This window comes from Pseudorasbora parva, chromosome 22, assembly GCF_024679245.1.
Source record: "Pseudorasbora parva isolate DD20220531a chromosome 22, ASM2467924v1, whole genome shotgun sequence".
Classification (NCBI taxonomy): domain Eukaryota; kingdom Metazoa; phylum Chordata; class Actinopteri; order Cypriniformes; family Gobionidae; genus Pseudorasbora; species Pseudorasbora parva.
The window spans coordinates 24075407-24091330 of record NC_090193.1 but is presented as its reverse complement, the minus strand read 5'-3'; the positions used below and the strand labels follow the sequence as shown (position 1 = coordinate 24091330).

The 15924-nt window shown below is 37.4% G+C and overlaps 1 protein-coding gene across 16 annotated transcripts in view; it reads right to left on the bottom strand.

Moving 5' to 3' along the window:
* ppfia4 (PTPRF interacting protein alpha 4) overlaps positions 1-15924 on the bottom strand; it is a 142152-nt gene that overhangs the window by 58440 nt on the left and 67788 nt on the right. Inside the window, exon 1 of one of the 16 annotated variants that reach the window (XM_067432231.1) lies at positions 13019-13168. The exons of the other annotated variants lie outside the window; for them this stretch is intronic. Within the exon in view, the coding sequence (XP_067288332.1) occupies positions 13019-13084 (66 nt within the window). The 5' untranslated portion in view covers positions 13085-13168. Of the gene's footprint in view, positions 1-13018; positions 13169-15924 lie in introns of those variants that run through there. 16 annotated transcript variants of the gene reach the window in all.

Sequence of the window (15924 nt, the reverse complement as noted above, 5' to 3'; positions counted from 1 at the left end):
TAAATACAGATTCATCTTCCCAGCGCTGAAGTACCCCTTTAATGCTTTAGCATACCAAGACATTTTGATCAATTTCATGCTCACAACTTTATGGTAACAGTTTGGGGATGGCCCCTTCCTGTTCCAACATAACTACACACCAGTGCAAGGTAAATAAAAACATTGATGAGTGAGTATGGTGTGGAGGAACTTGACTGGCCTGACCTTCTGAACTCAACCCAAACACCTTTGAGAGAAATTAGAGCGGAGACTGTGAGCCAGGTCTTTTTGTCCAACATCAGTGCCTGACCTCACAAATGCGCTTCTAGAAGAATGGTAAAAAAAATCCATAAACACACTCCTAAACCTTGTGGAAAGCCTTCCCAGAAGAGTTGAAGCTGTTATAGCTGCAAAGGGTGGGCCAAATCCATATTAGAGGGATTAAGAATGGGATGTCATTAAAGGCAGTTGTCCCAAAACTTTTGGCAATATAGTGTGTGAGGTGTGAGTGCTGTTTTGAAAGAGTGTGTGTGTTTGTCTAATGAGAACACTGCCTAATAACTCTTAAAATACTGGATACCAGCTTAACTTAAGTTTTTCTGTTATTTTTTGTTAGTTTTGATGGCTATAAACCACCATCCTCAATTTTCTTTGGCAAAAATATTCTTTCAAATGAAGACAATGTTTTGCATGGCAGCTAAACTCACCAAGGGGTTTCTAAAATGTCAAAACTGCTGTACTGATAAAAGAAAAAAAATGCACAATGTGTCAGCCAGCAGTGTGACCTTGTGAGGCGGTTTTCGGCAGGTGAGCAGCTCCAGGGATTTCTCTGTGTTTGGTTGGTAAAAGCCTTGGGATTAAGGAATGGAAGGAATATTGCCAAAAACAGCAGCGTTTCTGAGCACAGGATTAAGTCATACCGCAGTCTGCAGAACTACAAGCACCAATAGACAACACACACACACACACACACACACTATGGAGGCCACAAATGTTTCCATAGAATACAACAAATTTAAGAGTATTGTTGATTTCACACCTGACATGGTTAGGGTTAGTAGTTAAGTGATTCATGCTTATTAACTTATATGACTGTAAAAAATAAAATATTTTACTCAAAATGTAAATCTTTTATCCATCCCCATCCCCAGATAAATGGACTTCTACAGTAAATTAACCATTTTTATATTCACAGTCTCAAATTACAAAGTTCACTGAGCTTCTAATGAACTTCTTGCATTAGTACAAAATGATAAAGGCTTGAAACACAAAATGTAATATCAAAATGTAGTACTTAAGTTTTTCATAAATGCTCCACAGACGCTCATGCGGACCTGCCACAAACAGCTTTAAACTTTTTCCCCACCTCCACCAGACAAGCTTACAGTAAGCCGATTTCTCTTAGTCTACCCAAATCCATAACAATGTTCAATGTCTTATACATGAAATGGGTTCTGAATAAAGAAACACATTGACATTCAAAGCTTGAGAAGAAAGTCCACACAACTATCAACAAACATCTGTTCATCTGTTGTTGACTGAAACCGCTCAAGCCTTCCTGCTCAATGAGCGTTTTTACATGCACAACAAAAAGCTAAATCACTAGCAAAATGCAGCTCATTATAAGTAACTTTTTTCGTCTTTTTTTTTTGTTGTTTTTTACATGGAAATGAATTAACCAAACAATCCACATCAGATGTGTGCATATTACCAGATGATTGCTGATAAATAAAAGACAAAGACAAATGTGTCCATTGGGTTTTTGTATGGCATTAGTTACATTCTCCAATAAAATAATTACACTAAATAAATGTTAGCATAGGGATATGCGATATGGCCCGTTAAAGGCACAAAAATGTTAAGTAACAAAGACAGCAACTTCTCATCATCACCTTAACAACATTTCAAACCCCTCAGTTCTCGCCATCTCTACATCTAATAATTGTAATCAGATGGTATGAATTATCAGTAGATAGTATGAATTAGCCACTAATTAAGATGAAGCGAATTAGCCACCAATCTGCCAAAAAGTTAAATAGTTCTACCAGAAAGACTCGGAGATAGAATGATGAATGAAGCATACATTTATTAACAGCCCAGCAAGCATAATAAAGTTTTGGCATAGGCCCCGTCCATAGTTTGTAATCCGAGGGTAGCGGATCAGCATATCCCTGCCTGAAGATGAAGGCAGGGGCGCAGCAGACCCCCCTTTAGAGGTATGGACGGAACCATCCTGGTGGTGGTGGGGAAGGTGGAGGTTGTTGTCGCATCGGCATCTGCGAACTTAAGCATGTGTAAGTACGACCTTTATACAGAAAATATGAAGACGTGATTGGATAGAGATGAAATGAATAGTGACGAAGTGATTAAGTCTTCCTGGCAGAACTTAAGCTGAAGCTGCCATTTACGATGTTTTCCATACTGAACTGTCAAGTTCAAAATAAACGCTTCTTCAACTTGCATTTTTCTTTATTCTCATTGACAATACTTATGAACAAAAAATATTGAGGGAACTTTTTTCTTAGCTAGCAAATAAGATGTGACAACTTAAAAATCAACATTTTCATAAAAAAAAAAATCCAACATCTAACAGTAATTGAATTAGTGAACATATGTCTTGAGATGGGATGGAAGAAATCTAGGGAAAAAAGCTATTAGCTTTAATTAATCACCTCAAGCTATCTGTGAGATGGCTGTCTGGCACAATGTGCAGACGGTCAGTTCATACTAGTCATCTATTTCATCTTAATTTTCCTTAGTGGGCGTCTGCTTTCATTCGCTTGTTTACATGTTGGTACGCAAATTAAATATGATAAATCTTACTGTAGTAGGGCAGAAACCTTTCTTTCCATTTAGACCTTGTCAGCATTCAAGTGTGCTTGAATAGGGAAATTGCCTTAATAAAACGAATCAACTCACTGAACTGATTCACAGAAATAAATCAAATTTACAACAAAAACACAATTTTGCTAAAACACCTAAGGGCACTACTGAAACATCACCATACTTGCCATTTGCAGCATTAATAGCATTAATTTCAATCATGAAATTAATGAATCAATATTACATTTTACTTACTTTTTTTACATTTTTGATTGTAAGCTCTGAAAAAATTAAGATAACATTGATTTCTGAACTTGGAGTGGTCTCTTAATTTTTTCCAGAGCTGTATTTTGCACATCACTTTATACATATACACATCCTGACAGGCCATCTCCAGAGGACATTTCAGAGAACAGACTGAATTTCTTGGCTTGGTGTTGGTGGGTTATTAGGACTGATGTTGGTTTATTTCATACCACAGCTGCTCTTTTTGGCTCATCTTCCCCTTGGTCAAATGCAAAGAGGGAATTGTTGGAAAGTATGCAGAACACGGTGCTCAATTGGCTGCTAATGGATTGATTCCTCTAGAACACGGCATCTCCTGTGGGATCAGGACAGATTACGACCATGCGCTCCAGGGTTGGAATCAGTCAGGCAGAGAGCAGAGACAGGCACGTGAGGGACAGCAGTGGCCCAAATGCTGACAGGATGCCTTTAGGCACCGGAACAGGTGAAGCAGAGGCAAGGGGCATTTAATGAGTTAACCCTAAAGCATTCTGATTGGTCAAGCAACTTATTCTCAAACTAAATTGCAAAAATGACTAGTTTCTAGTCATCAGTCTCTGACATGACGCATGGAAAGTAAACTCATGCCAGCTCAGTTATGACAGCGCAAATATGAAATGTGAATAGAAACAGTGAGAGTAAAGGCCAGTTAACGCTCCATCAACTGCGAGCAGCACAGATGGTTTCACTGACGAACCAAAGTGAAAATTATACTAATCACTCATCACTGCAGTAGTTCAATTAAAACATGTAAAATATGTATGGAAAATATCACTTTACTCCCTCTTTGGTCAAATGTGGGCTAATGTTATTCCAGGTCAGGATCACAGAAAAGTGATAAATCACAGGCAACAGGGAGTCCCCTGGGTGACAATATGGAATAAAATCAAAGTGATGCTGTATAAAACAACAAGATCTTACTGAAGGACAGAATAAATCAATCAATCAAGTCACTCAAGGTCAAGTGTTACAGTGATTTTACCATGGGTACACTGGCGTGACATGAAGCAAAAATGCGATAAAATCTCTACAATGCATTGTCTCGAGTGGCTTATTGCTTTTAAAGAGTGGCAGCTGCAGAAATTTAATAAAATACATAATTTGATGATAATAAACATAAGATCACAGTAAACACTTCTTACACCAATTAATAATACACTTCTGAAGAACACGTCTCACATCTGAAAGCAGATTTATGGATGAAGACTCAGATAACACAGAGAATCCTGGTGTTAATCTAGGATTAGATATTGCTCCATAACACTACTGATCAAATTCAATACATACTAAAGAGATTCAGCTGATCAGAATACAAGATGCATACATAAATACAGATTAGCGTTTTCAGCACCTCCACTTCCCTCTGAGGTGTGATATCAGTACCATGGTAACGATGGTTCGAACACATTCGCTGTCATCACCCCTGCCAATGCGGCAGAATGCAATGCCTCCCAGGAACTTTGTGCGTGTTAGGCACAGAGACCTGCCTTTGCCATTACTACACTACTCCCTATCATGTACAACTGGGCTTATTTAAAGAGACACAGTTTTAAGAAATCTAATATAACAGGACTCTCTGGAATACTTGATTCTGATTGGTCATTTGCTGCATCGCTGCGATCACTGTTGTCCCAGGCAACACATTTTCTTACGCAGCTGCGATATAGTGCGATAGTGTGTCATATGTACAGCGTTAATATGAAGTCATTTTCTGTACTGATCTTTTCACCGATGTTTTACCTGATTTTGAATAATGCAAGTCCTTAAACCTAATGGAAAAGTACCGGCAATTTTCTGTCACTTTTTTACAGTGTAGCCGGTTAGGAATAATTGGTTAGCCAGTTAAAAATAAAAGGAATAATTGACGATACATCTCATCCCAAGCCTCCATTGCTAATTCCTAAACCTCATTTGAGAGCTAATAACTAAAGGCTTGAGCCAGTAGCCACATTTACATGCACACGTTTTTGTCATTCCAATTAAAATAATTCTGATTAAAAGATTTAGTGGACTGTTTACATTAGACGTTATCTAAGACGATCTGGGGTTTACGTGTGCTGACTTTCAATCGCAATCATCACAGAGCAGTTTGTCTGCCGCATCAGAAATGTCGACTCTCCTCTCCAGCAGCTGGAATGTGTTTGCAGATGCCATAGCAACTCTCAACGGCCACCAGGACTTATATGGTTTTATGAAAGCTATTTTTTTTATTTTAAAGTGTAATCATCTCAGAAAAAAATCAATTCTTCTGTCAGGCGCAGTTGAAGTAAAAAGTGCCTGGGACAAACGCTGTCAAGATGAGAGGCCGTAGAGGATGACACTATGTCTGTGCATTATGCCAACATTATCTTCATAACTTCTAACGAAATAAAAAGTTTACCCCTCAGAAAAATTAACTTTCCTCTCAACATTATAGTGTGAGCATGGCGTGCGCTGTACCACGTCATATAAGGACGCACACTGAAAAGTAATCGGGTCAAGTCGTTTACATGGTTAAATTGTTCGTTTGATCAGTTCATGAAAAGGTTTATCCCACCCCTCTCAAACCAATTACAATTTAATTCGGTCTGGGCATTTTTATTCCGATTGAGGTGTTTATATGGAGCATTTTTATTCGGATTGGACTTTTAAACCGATTACAGTGCTCCATGTGAGATGCAGATTAATGCAGTTATTAGAGAGATTGATTAATTGCATTGGGGGGGGGGGGGGGATCTCGCTCAGTCCATGTATTGGAAAAAGAACGGAAGATTGACTAATTGTCTAGATTTGAACAAGCTTCTTGAAAAAAATATTTTTAGTGGAAAAGGCTTTAAAACTTTCCACTGAAGGTTTATTCATTCATTATTTTTGAGTACCTGATCACCCTGTCTGGTTTATTTTGCTTCATATAACTGTTTTCCATGTCACTTGCCTACAGAAGTCATCACATCAGCAGCATTACATTGGAAATGAAGTCAATGCATTGGAAATGTTTAAATCATCCAAATCCTGTTTGTTGTTCCTTAAGGCCCTGTTTAAACCCTGTTTATATCATGTTAAGATGCGCTTTGGATGATCAGATCGCAAGAGGTTCATCGCAGAATGCCAAATTCAGGTGTAAAAGGGGGCAAAACTGTTTTGAGCTTGACCACTTTGCATTCGACTGGATTGCTTTCGTAGTGTACGTTCTCATGTGGTCAAATGTGTTCGAACAGCCACAAAAAAATCATCTGCTTGCAACTGACCTAATGCCTAAACATCATTGAACGAGCGCTATCTAGACAGGATTTTATCAGCTGAAAACCCAAGTTTGGTTTGAAGACAAAAAAACGTACCAAGCACAATGTTCTCTCTCCATTCCTGATGTCTAACAATCACTCACAACGTTTGGTGTGGTCTTGCGGCTATCAGAGCAGAAACAAAAGCTGCTGCTCTCCTTATGTTAAATTGCGCAAACTTATTTTGTCCATTAGATCGAATGGACTGAAAAATCACATACATTTACCCAGCCATAGACCCTCCCATTAAAGAAATCGAGACAGAAGCGGTTGAAATTAGACAAATGAGGCACCACATGTAATAGGGTATGTGTCTCCCTCGTCTACTTGTGATCCGATTGACAAAAATGCATCTTAATACCAGGTAAACAGGGCCAGAGATCTGCCAAAATAGTCAAAAAAGTTTTCTTTATTAATTAAAAGAAGAGATACAGAATTATTTGCAGCTCTGTAAATCGTCAAAAGAGGCAGTGTTTTGGCACAGGACCACAAGTATGATTCAGTCTTACACAATTTATTTAAGAGTAAAGGCAACAAAAGCTGAGTTGAAGAAGTGCCAGAATACACATTTACTGAAGTGTACAGACAGGGGACACGGCTCAGTGGGACCGGTTCTGATCCCACAGCCTAAAGCAGAGATTACTGAGAGAAACCAAGAAGAGAGACCAAATATACAGTCAAACAACTCTGAAAGTTTCATCTGATTCTGACATACTTTGTATCTTGCTGTATATAAACAATAAATATATATATTTTTTGCTTATTTAATTTACAATAATATGGAGAAATTCAAACAGATAAGGGCAACTGCTCAACAATGAGACATAATTAAAATACTTAAAGGGTTAGTTCACACAAAAATGAAATTGATGTCATTAATAACTCACTCTAATGTCGTTCCAAACCCGTAAGACCGCCGTTCATCTTCAGAACACAGTTTAAGATATTTTATATTTAGTTAAGAGTTTTCTGTCTCTCCATTGAAAACGTATGCACAGCATAATGTCCCTTTCCAGAAGGACCAGAAAAGGAAAAACATCATCAAAGTAGTCCATATGTGACATCTGTGGGTTAGTTAAAATCTCTTGAAGCATTTTGAAGCAAAAAAAAAAAACATTTTGGTCCCGAAAAAAAAAAACTACAACTTTATTCACATTGTCTTCTCTTCTGTGTTTGATTTCAGTCCTAATGTCACATGATTTCAGCAGTTTGAAACACGATCCGAATCATGAATCAATGCGCTGATTTATAACCATTCAAATCTATGTGACAGTAAAGATATTTACACTGTTTTATTCCAAAAAGAATTATCAAAAATTGTATCACAATAAGCACACAAAAATTAAGCAACACATTTTCAACATTGATAATAATAATTATGTTTAATGAGCACTAAATCAGCTTATTAGAATGATTTCTGAAGGATCACATGACACTAAAGGCTAGAGTAATGATGCTGGATTTTTAGCTTCGCATCACAGGATTAAATTACATTTTTTATTACAACAAAAATTATTATTTAGTTATTTTTATTTGTAATAATAACAGTATTTTTGACCAAATAAGTTAAGTCTTGGTGAGCATAAACAACTCTTCCTACCAACCCCAAATAATAATAAAAATAAGATGATGAAAATATTGTATATCATTTTTGGTTTTCATCCCAGTGTGTCCAGAGGGGTTTCAGACATGAATTAGTGTGCATCACTACCTAAGACTTAATCGAATGTAAACTGGTTGATTGACTACTAAATATCGGATCTGTGCTGTGAAAATGTAGCAAGAAAGCTAAACAGTGAGACAGAGAAACAAATAGAGAGAGAAAAGCAGAGAAGGAGAAACAGAGTCCACAAACAGATAGAGAGACACAGACATATCTGTCAGAAACCCTCAAGAGAAAGCAGATGCTGTGAAGGTGCGAACAGATGTCGTTCTCATGTGAACTCTAGTAACGTCCAGCACAGTCATCAGACTCCCCGAAAACGAGAGGAAACAGACTTGCATTTGGCAGGAACATAAATACACCACATTTTAAAGGACATATACGGCTAGCTAGCCTGACAGGATTTTGGCTAAGGATATAACAAGAGCAGAACTGAGCCCCTAATATTGAAAGTGAATCTTTTAGGTGATGTGACATAACATGACCAAGGGAACCATCACATCCACACAATCACACATCAGCTCTTCCAGAGTTGTCTGCAGTTTCATTCTTTCATGCATCACAGACGTTCGGTTTTTGACAAGCCTAAAAGTGCCTTTGGTGAGATAGAGAGGATATCCATCATCTGATACACAGGAGAACACAAAAGAGAGTTTCTGCACCTCCTGACAGAACCAAAGATAGTTCTCCCCAACAACTTTCAAATCAGCTCACCTCCTCTATCGCTCCTTCTCTTGTTCTCTGAAGTGCCTCAAACCGAAATAGCGTCATACGTGTATTCTTCATTATTAAACAACAAAATGAATGTTTTTGTCTCAAGAAACCTGGCTTGGAGTCCCTCCAAATCTCTCTCTATCTCTCATTGGGGAGAGAGGCGACAGAAAAAGCTCAATAAGTTCACTGCGGTATTTGCTTCAGAATGCATCTAGGAACAGGACACTGTGTCTCCATGTAGAGAAATATGCAGCATGGAGAATTACTGTCAAGCTATTATGAATATAGTTTCAGCATACCACCAGGGGCATCGCTAGACATAAATGACATTTGTGGCTTAGCCCATTAGAGCCATAGCATTATGAAAATTACCTTCAAATGTAAATAATTGAAAGCAGAGACATTTTTATAGGCTATTTATAGGCTTTTGTAAAAAAAAAAAAAAATATATATATATATATATATATATATATATATATATATATATATATATATATATATATATATATATATATATATATATATATATATTTAAATTTACATGTTTTAAATCAATTATTAACTTAAAATTAAGAATCAAATATACAAGTAAGGTCACTCCCAATCTCAGAGGTTTTTTTTACTTTCTAAGTTATGTTTTTATAGTCCATCTAGGTAAATTTCTTAACTACAAATTTAATTTAAATTAAATTAATTCATTTTCCCCTCAAATGCACGTGTGTATATCAGTCCAAGAACATTGTTTCGGCCAGCAAGTTTTAGTTAAAGTTTTAGGCTTTGTCTTTATGTAAATTAAGTTGCATCCATTATTGTCATGACACTCATCAGAGTGTATCATGTTTTCAGCTGTGTAAGACACGTAATGCATCACCAGTGCAGTGCAAAGGTTGCTACGGAAGGTTAAACATGCAAGAACGAAAAGATCAACTGTAAATTGTATTGCAACTGTAATTAGTTAACGCATACAATCTCCACACACATACAGAGGCAGTTATCATTTAGCAGCACAGCACTAAAGACAACAGCTAGTCTTTAATTAGCGATAACGCACGTGCTGGACGCTGAAATATGCCACTGTACTGGGCCTAAATGTGGATCTGCCACTGTTGGGTGACAGCTCTGTGGAACATTGTGTACAGACACTCAAAAGGGCACTTCAAAAAAAGCCATCAAATACCCAGGTAAAGCACAATATATACTTACAATTTATACATACACACACGCTTGGTTTACTATCTTTGTGGGGACTCTCCACAGATATAATAGTTTTTATACTGTAAAAACTGTATATGCCACTGGGTAATATTACACTAACTCTACCCCTAAACCTACCCATTACACAAAACTTAATTTTCAAAATGTAAAAAAAAAAAAAACGAACTCTGTTTGATTTATTAGCTTGTTTCCTCATGGGGACTTGTGTCACCGCAGGGACCTAAATTGAGGTCCCCATGAGGAAACAAGCTAATAAATCAAACAGAGGTTTTTTTTTTTTTTTTTTACATTTTGAAAATTAAAACATGCAGGAAGTTTTGTGTGATGGATCTGTGTTTAAGTCTCTGTGTGTATCTATTGCCACGTTCCAGTTCGTTTTTATCATGCCCTTCACTCGCGAACTTCCCTCCGTCTCGTTCACTCGGATGTACGTCATTGCTTACGTTGCATGAGTGCCCACTACTGGCGAAACATTTGCAATGGACTGAACTGGAACGCCCTAAGCCCTTGATCACTTGGAATACATTATGAAGTTAATTTATTATTTATTCTTTTCCTTTACGAAATTGTTTAATGCAACATTCTATATGTATATAGAGTTGTTTGTGGTGGAGTAAATTAAAGGGGTGGTTTTTTACACTGTTAAAGACTTGGATTCCCATCCTAAACATAGACAAAGTTTCAAAAACTAAGTTGGACGTTTGATGGAGTATTTCTGTGTCAAAAATACTCCTTCCGGTTTCTCACAAGTTTCAGAGAGTTTTTTTCGAGTATGGGTCGGCTTGACATCAACAGAGTGGAATGTCCTTGTATGGGCCGTACGGGCTCTTCTCCCGGAAGGGTGCGCGCGTGTGACTAGAGCGAGAGAGGAAATGCACGCCCATAAACACTGCTCTCAAGGTGCAGATCCACTCGTCCGTGCAACACTTCTGTCGCGCCGCGCTCCACTTTATTCCTATAAATGACGTCAAACGACTTCAACGCATCCGCATAGCATTCCGGGAAGGCAGCGCTGCATTTGAACCGATTTGAACGCAGAAATGACGGGAACAATCACAACATCACTCTTCAGTCGTGTCCCAAAAGTGGATATCCACGGTCACTGCTGTCACAGGACTTCACGAAATCAACAATGTTACCAAAGAAGTGTGTTATTGATGGAGCGGTCCCAGCGATAAAAGTTCACGGTCCTGCTTTGGAAGCAGGCGGTGAGTAAAACTGCTTCAAATGTCTATGTTGTTGGCTACCGTCGCGTAAGTAAACATAAGTAAACAACACGATCATGTATAACATTAATTAATTTATCAATGGAGCATGCGATGTATGGTGTGTGTTTAAATACATTTGTTTAGCTGACCACTATAGGTGTCAGTTTGTTTATTTTAAAACCACCCAAACATAAACCTAGCGTTCTCACAAAGTGTGCTTCTTCATTTAAATGCGCTAACGTTACTCCATTGTTGTTCTATGTATAACGTTACACTAGTTTGACGTGCAAAACTGTTTTGCTTGCTACTGCTAAGGTTTAGTCTCATACAATAGTTCATAAACCAAATCATGTCATCATATATCACGAGTAAACCCCCAGAAATGTTGACAGGCCACTAAATACAGTACATTCCACAGAGACGGACGTCCTGCCGTTGTTGCTTCTCCTGTTCAATTTATTTTAGCCTTCGGATCTGATTCTGGATCATATCTGTATTAGTTGAATCTGATTGATAGCCATGGTTTACTAGAGTAACCTTTTCTTCTCCACGCTTGAGGACGTCATCGCTTTGTGTGCGCTCGTCAATCTTTAGCTCCGCCCACACGATACGCCTTTTTTTTGGGAAAGACTCGGTACAGCCTATATTTCTTTTATAAGTATAATAAAACTAAAGATAATAGTACTCTATAGGTACTCAAGATTGACATAAGATTGACTGAAACTGAGTGTTTCACCCCCCCCTTTAAATGTGATATCCGGTGATGTCACAATCGTTTTGCATTGTGGTATATGAAGCTGCCTGAAGTGTACATATGAAGTAGAGTCTGTCAAAATCGAGGGAGCAAGGGTCTGTCCATATAAACTTCCCTTGTCCACTTCACAAAGTGGAACGCACTTCACAATGACGGATTCCCCTGAGGGGAATTGCTTAGGGAAGTTGGCAAGTGCGTGGAGTCTTAAAGTGGAGTGGAACGCAGTACAGGTTGAAGACCAATAGAAAAACATGAACACACACACACACACACACACACACACACACACACACACACACACACACACACACACACACACACACACACACACACACACACACACTCATCCTTTCAGTATAATACAATAGAAATAATAGTTTTCATAAAAATACATTTTGTTAAAATATATTATTAGATAAAATTTATAAAAGAAAAATACATAAACATATATTATAAAGAATTATATATTTCAATTATTACTTTCAATATGATAAAATAAAAAGAAGAATATTTAGATTAAAAAGGAAAAGGTCCATAACATAGACAAGAGCATATATCTTGAGTTTACCGGAATGTCTGTTCCAAGCTAAATTCCAATCTAATGGATTCCAATCCTGTTCCATCTAATTTTAAATAATTTAGTCAGGTTTATGCATAAAACGACTATTGGTCAACTTGGTATGAAAAACAAACAAATCCGAGATATATTCTCTGAGTATAAGTCTTATTAACTTCTCAAGCTAATTTAAGTTGTTCAAGGAGTATCTTTACTGGGAAACAATACAAACATAACAAATACCTCCACACAAAACACTTGAAATAAGCAACACACACACATACACACACAGACTGAAGCTTAAATAAGCCACTGAGAGTGGCCTGTTTCCCTTCTTTGAGTTAATTAATGCACCGTAAACCTGCAATGTAAGCAAGTCAAACAGCCACTTAGTCTGCGTTCCCTTCTGCGATTTACTTTCAGAATGACTCTGCACAAGAATTCCCATGTAGGCAAAGGCTCTAACAAGAAGCACCTTGGACAGCTGACGCACCGTTCAGAAGTACCTTGCACGTTTAAACAGCCAGCCAATGGCAGGATGGGTCACAGCCCCTCACCTACCTGATACATGTATGTGCTAAAGTAGATCCCATTGTTTAGTTGGATCTTCGGAGAGGTGAGGTTCATCTCGCAAGAGTCATATCAGAACCTGGTTTGGATCTGCGAGCCCCCCGCAGCGAGGAGAGAAGGGAAGGGTGGAAAAAGAGAGAGAGACAGAGAGAGAACACAACTCTCCCTCTGTCTGTAAATCCCTGATGGATGACAGTAAGCTAGAGAATAAATTAAAGTCTTCGATGCCGGCTCTGCTAAGCAGACAGTGATACAACACAACTCTCCGGACTGAGACCAACATGGAAACGAAAGAAAGAGACTGAGAGTGAGACATGGGGAGGGAGGGATATTTAGGAGAGAGAGTGTAGCAAGAAAAAAAGATGCTAGACAGTGCAAACAGAAAAGGAAATAGAGCAAGGGACAGGATAGAGATGTTTCAGAGGGCAGAGAGGCAACGGAATGAGAATGGGAGGGACAGAAACAGACAGTTTTGATAGAGTGTTTACAGCGTGGCATGAGACGGAGACAGAAAGAGCTCAAAACATGGTAGACATCAGCCCACCTGTCATGGACATCAAAAACTTCATCAAAACATCCCAATGGAAGAGCTACTCTACTCAGACCGATTATTTGCAGGTCGATTGTCATCAATCCCTTCTACATCTGTCCGACAGATGAGTCAATGAAAAAAAAGACATGTGACTACCATTTGAGGCATATGTGTTTAGCTTAACACCCCCTGGCCTTACCAGAGGTTTTCAAATGAAACATCACTTTTAAAAGTGTTTTAAAAAAAAAATTAAGATAAAATATTAACTTCAGATAATGTAATTTTATGATTTTTCTTTGTTTTTTTTATTCAGCTCTCAAAAGATTGGATAACCTGGTAATAACCATAATTATCCATCTATCTATCTATCTATCTATCTATCTATCTATCTATCTATCTATCTATCTATCTATCTATCTATCTATCTATCTATCTATCTATCTATCTATCTATCTATCTATCTATCTATCTATCTATCTATCTATCTATCTATCTATCTATCTATCTATCTATTTATCTATCTATCTATGTTGTCTTTTTTTGGCTGATGCCAATATTTTAGGGAGCAGGGTGGTCGACAGATATAGTCAATATGTGATATCGTAAATATTTGGTTTAATGATAGTAAATAACAATTTAAAGATCAAAAGATAGTAAATTCAATGACACAAATATTTAAATATAAACAAAAAAAAAGAATTCTACTTCAGATAGCAACATCTTAGTTCTGTAATTATAGCATTTTCACTAGGGCTGTCAAAATGAACATGTTAATAACGCGTTAATGCAAATTCATTTTAACAGCACTAATTTTAGCAGCAAATATTAATAAGGAAAGAAAAGGGTTACTATTAACATTACTATTCTGAAACAAGTGCAGTTATAGCCTATATAAGCAACCATAATTTCTGTTTAACTTTTATTAGACTCCAGGTCGAAAGACGTGAGTTTGAACACTGAACCATTCTTTGCAGTCCGAGCATGATGCGCGAATACACTGCAAGCTCACTCTCACTCATATCTGAGGTAAATCATTAGCACCATCACCACTTACAGTACATGTGTTTTATTGAACTAAATACATTACAATCGGCTAAAATTAATACGCAGGTTACTTTTATGAACAAGAGCGCTCCCGAGTCCGTGTTTCTCACACTGTTCACGTGACTCGCATCACAGTTCTGTGCGCACACAAAATACAGACAGTTCAATAGATCTTGAAAGGGGCTCTTAAAGGGGCCACACTTATTCCTACCGGTGGAATATGGACCCCCTCCAGTTATGGTGTGGTACTGGTGCGCTCTTAGGTCCGCATGACAGCTTTCACATTACCAATTGTTCATAAAAACTGTGCCCTGTTCTAAATTAAACTGCCAGAGTAAAAACTCCCTTTATTTATATTCTTAAAATGAGAGAAATCACTGCTTATTCTGATTTTTTTAAGCTTAGGTTTAAGAGACATGAACAAGTTCTTTAAAAAAAATCTATGACCTTTGATACATGTCTAGTCTTCATGCTCTGAGTATAGTTTCACTAATAATAGAGTATTAAAAACTTGAAACATTAATTTAAGATACAATTACAACTGATAAAAATGTGTGATTAATCACGAGCTAACTCATGACAATCATGTGATTAATCGCAATAAAATATTTTAATTGTTTAACAAGGACAGTTTCCATTTATACATATAAAATGACCAGTTTGTTTTGTTTTTATGCAACATTTAGGAGTAGAAATGGATGAAAAGAATGACACCACAATAACAGTTTGTGGAACGATAGATTGATAACTGATCAAAATCTGACCTGGGTCATGCACTATAGCCATTCACCCCCTCTCTCTCTCGGTTATCCTGTCAAAATCTCCACAGTCCTACATACTATGACATAAAGGGGAAAGAAAATGCGCATTATAACATTTAGAAGGTGTTAAGCACATAAAGTGGTCCAAAAAAGTACTATGTGTATTCAAGGGTGAGATACAGGTCTGAGACTAATCAATCCAGAAGCCAAGTTAATTAACACTACATTTATTTCATAAAAACCTCATATTAATAGCATTGTGGACTAGTTCTGTAGCAAGAATTACACTTGCATTGCTGTATAAGCCAATAACAACGCAACATGTCACCAAACAAAAACAGAGGTTGCTATAAAGGGAAAGGGATTAGCATCATATTCTTCTGTTTCTGGGTTAGACATACAGCCACTGTTCAGCTCACAACACACAGCTCAAAGGCTTTTTTGTGAAAAGTGACAGAAAAAATTGTCCTCTCAAAAGCCTTACCAAGAAAAGTTTTCAAGATGGAGAAAAAAAAAAAAAACCTAACCATGTCCCAAGGCATAGAGAAGATGTGAAAAGA